At 46.5% G+C, this 4,430-nt stretch overlaps 1 protein-coding gene across 2 annotated transcripts in view; it reads right to left on the bottom strand.

The window, feature by feature from the left end:
• Positions 1-608: 608 nt before the first annotated feature.
• ZNF395 (zinc finger protein 395) overlaps positions 609-4,430 on the bottom strand; it is a 42,793-nt gene continuing 38,971 nt past the window's right edge. Inside the window, exons 9-11 of one of the 2 annotated variants that reach the window (XM_089688171.1) lie at positions 3,183-3,269; positions 2,629-2,732; positions 609-1,477 (exon numbers count right to left, since the gene is read on the bottom strand). In XM_089688171.1, the coding sequence (XP_089544297.1) occupies positions 1,366-1,477; positions 2,629-2,732; positions 3,183-3,269 (303 nt within the window). In that variant the 3' untranslated portion in view covers positions 609-1,365. The remainder of the gene's footprint in view (positions 1,478-2,628; positions 2,733-3,182; positions 3,270-4,430) is intronic. The other variant, XM_089688172.1, reaches the window with a different exon arrangement.

Genomic DNA, 4,430 nt, shown 5'->3' with positions numbered 1-4,430 from the left:
TGGGGGCCTTGGGTCACCGAGGCGTCTTGGGGGCCTTGGGTCACCGAGGCGTCTTGGGGGCCATGGGTCACCGAGGCGTCTTGGGGGCCATGGGTCACCGAGGCGTCTTGGGGGCCATGGGTCACCGAGGCGTCTTGGGGGCCTTGGGTCATTATGACAACCAAACAACTAGCATTTTCAACATGAGTTCAACAACCTCCTATGTATTTCTCAGAGTACAGGTTTCCTTTAAAGAGGAAGTGGTCACCTGCTCCCTCAGGGATCCACCCCCAGATCAGCACCATCTACCCACTTGCAAAAGCTCAGTGTGTGGGCCTGGTAATTGGCCATTCAGGGCCTCAGCAGTCACATACGGAAGGGAACATGCTCTCCCATACCTGGAAGCCCTGCTTTGTTAGAGGAATGGTGCGAGGGCTCCGGTGGACCTGGAAATGGCTAGAAAGTGCAGACGGATGGAGGAGAAGCAATGCAATCTCTTGACCGGTAATGCCATCTCCCAGCCATTTTGAGACAACGCCAACTGCACTTCCCTGGCAGCCAATAGAGAGAGACTCCACAAATCTGTACATGAACAACCTTCATGAAAACAGAGGACAATTGTAAAAAGGTATTTTCAAAAATAAGATCAGCTTTTTAATAAGTCACAGAAATGTCATATCATAAAATCGGCATGAAAGCTCTCCTGACCGTGTCCACTTCTCCTCTGAGCAAACTGACAGCACCACAAATATAATATTTGTCTCCAAAATGAAACCAACCCCCCCAGCATGTAAAATTACAATATGACTGGTGTACAGTTTATTTGCTTCCCAAGAAGCTTTTTCGAATGACCCCTGACACTGCAGGGGTGGCCTAATCATGGTGCACTTTTTTGAATCAGGAAAAAAAAAAAAGTAAACATAATAAAAACAGAAGCACAAATACCGTAGCATGTTCAGGACATTTTACAAGCGAATTGGGTGAGGTGGTCACTATATTACAAGCGGACGGGTATCTTGATATTTCTTAAAACTCTTTATGAAAAACTGTTGCGACAGAAGGGATCATTAAAAGAAGTTCAGACATTTTGGTCCCTGCACGTCCATTTAGCAAAAAAGATAACAAAAAGGAAAAAAGAAACCCTACCGTCTATTTTAAAAACGAAATGGAGAGCTTTAAAAAAAAAAAAAAAAAAAAAAAAATCTGGCAAAAACATACAGTTGTACAGTTTTTTTTTTTTTTTTTTTTTTTTTTTGGAATTTACAAGTCAAACAGTCCTTAGTCACCACCCTTCTCTTAGAGATGCTCCATGTGGACTCCATGAGCCCTTTAGATAGTGAAGCTTTTCCACCTCTAAGCAGATGTGCGTGCGCAGCCTGTCAGCACTCAGTCCAGGAACCTCTGACAGGCCTTTTTCCACCGGCAGGCGGTGCACCACTGGTCCCGGTGTTCGATTCCGTAAACCTTACGGCACTTCTTTGCTTCACCACGAACTTTCCTTTAAAATAAAAAAAAAAAATAAAAACTATAAAAGACTGATACTATGCAATATAAATTTTGCTAATGTTGATGTATATATTGGTACTGTAATCTCATAAAACCTTAACTCCATAACAAACTATGCTCTCTGACTTTTCTTCAGTTGTAAGACTGTTGCCAGTTTCAACAATCCTTCCATAAGAAGATATATGCATTTAATGTATTTTATGCATTTACTTGTTCAAGCCTTCCTTGTGTAAAAATCCAAAAGCCCCAAGATTCCTGCTGGGTGCCGCCATCTTTGATTTAATGTCAGCAGCCATCACTCAATCTATAGTTATATCCTTGAGATCTGCCAAGCTGCACCAAAAAAGGTTTTAGGTAACACAGGAACAGAAGTTAGGAAACGGTTACCTTTCTCGGAGAAAATGCTGCTGCAGACTCCCTATAGTGCTTCTCACATGACCAAAAGTGTGGGTATTTGGTTACGTAATCCCCACTAATAAGAAAAGGTCAGCCAGGGAACTCTGAAGCTGTATCAGAGATTAGGTAGGCTCATTAGAAGCTCAAAACGGAACACCTAGATCTGAATTCACACATTCAACATCCAAAAATGTAATCACAAGGCATCAAGGGTAACCCGAGTCAACCTGGCTTATTTCTAGACACTAGGGTGCTACAGGAGGCCTCCCATCTCCTCCACGGCCACAGGAGGCCTCCCATCTCCTCCACGGCCACAGGAGGCCTCCCATCTCCTCCACGGCCACAGGAGGCCTCCCATCTCCTCCACGGCCACAGGAGGCCTCCCATCTCCTCCACGGCCACAGGAGGCCTCCCATCTCCTCCACGGCCACAGGAGGCCTCCCATCTCCTCCACGGCCACAGGAGGCCTCCCATCTCCTCCACGGCCACAGGAGGCCTCCCATCTCCTCCACGGCCACAGGAGGCCTCCCATCTCCACAGCTACAGGAGGCCTCCCATCTCCACAGCTACAGGAGGCCTCCCATCTCCACAGCTACAGGAGGCCTCCCATCTCCTCAGCTACAGGAGGCCTCCCATCTCCTCCATACACAGAGGTCCTAACAACCATTCCCATTCTCCCCAGAAAGCCTCTTGAAGCACCCCCCAGAGTTACAGTGGTGGTATGTACTAAAAGTGCAGAGATCTCACCTGCTCCCGTTGGTGGCCCGAGGGGGAGAAGCCACAATCAGATGCGACTTTATGGATGGCGTCTGCTGCTGTTGCTCACTAAAACTCAGTGACCGGCTTCGGATCTGAGGATGAAACCAGAGACAAAATGAACTCCAGAACCTACAAACCAGACTAGACAGTTTATGAGGGCTTTAGCCCGGAACAGTAGACTGATATCACACAGCTTCTTAAAAGGAGCACCAAAACCTAAAAACACAAACTGTTGTGCTCAGAAGTTTACATACCTCTGGCACCACCTAGTGAAGCCTAAAAACATCTAGAACAAAATGTTAGAATGATGAGAACAAAACTCAACAATCTAGTCCCAACACAATGTTTGGACCTATGAAGAGCATGGAGGTGGTACAAATAATTTATGCTGCATTCATCTTGATATCAATTTTGACAAAATTATCAGAAAACATTTGGAGGCATTCATTGGCCTGGAAGTTGCACATAGGACGCCATTGGACTTTCCATTGGCTGTAGCAGAAAAAGTGAAGGGTCTGTGGAGGTCCTCACAATCACCTGACCTCATCATCATTGAGCCACCTTGGTTGTCTAGCACGAACATCCTGTTTGAGCTCGTCCACAAAGAATTTACAGGACCTGAAGGTCTCCTGGCAAGAAGAATGGGCAGCTTTACCAAATTAGAAAATAAAGGACCTCAATTCATAACTACTGATCACCAAAGGAGGCAATACATGATATTATGAAAGGGTATGTAAACTTTTGAACAGGAACCATTAGCCACATTTTGGACAACATTGACAATATTAACACCTTCATAACTCCGGGTGGCCCTCTTAATCCATGTTATCAGGACCACTCTCTGAAATTAAGGGGAACATTCTGCACCATTGTCTTTAGCTACCACAGTGGAGCTCTGTAGCCACTGGAAATCAGCTCAACCTCCTTGGCCAAAAGGACGGGGGCAAATTCTGAAGAGATATTTTTTTGATGGTGACCCTGGTGGCATCTGACCAGAACAGATATCCTCCCAACAGGCCTTTGAGCAATGAGGCTGATGGTGGTCCCCACATAGACTTGTCTACATTCAAACATTTAGCCCAACAATACTACCTCGACACCCTCCCACTTTTGGAGGGAGGGTTTTGAAATTCTGCTCCTCCAAGATAGATATCCCCCGAGGCCTTAGAGTCATGGTGCTGATGGTTGGCCCCACAGAGACTCACATACATTTTGAACTTGCACTCCTCCAAGTTATAGGTTTGCCTACGCTAACCCTGATCTCCTTTGTTTCCTATATCCTACTGAATACATAATATTAAATGTACATACCCAACACAAAGTACGTGTTCAGGGAATGGCCACTGCAATTTTACCCTTATTCCCCCATAAACACCCCCACCTCCGGTATTTAGGCTTCATTATTATTCTATATTCTACTGTTGACCACCCTCTCCTCCTTGCCAAACTGCACTCCCTTGGCATCAAGGACGCTGCTCTCTCCTGGTTCGCCTCCTACCTTTCCCAACGCTCCTTCAGCGTCACCTACAACACTGCCACCTCCCCTTCCCTGCCCCCTCTCTGTCGGGGTCCCCCAAGGCTCTGTCCTCTGGCCCCTCCTCTTCTCCATCTATACCTCCTCCCTTGACAAACTTATTCACTCCCACGGCTTCAATTACCACCTCTATGCCAACGACACCCAAATTTACCTCTCCACCCCCCCCCCCTCTCTGCCCGCATCGCCCACCTCCAAAACGACATATCAGAGACTGGATGTCGCTCCATTTCCTCAAACTTAACCTCTCCAAAAC

The sequence above is a fragment of the Staurois parvus genome, unplaced genomic scaffold, assembly GCF_062004578.1.
Source record: "Staurois parvus isolate SC_StPar_1 unplaced genomic scaffold, SC_StPar_1.0 ptg000448l, whole genome shotgun sequence".
NCBI classification, from domain to species: Eukaryota; Metazoa; Chordata; class Amphibia; order Anura; family Ranidae; genus Staurois; species Staurois parvus.
Note: the sequence above shows the minus strand (reverse complement) of the source record. Positions and strands in the feature narration are given on the sequence as shown.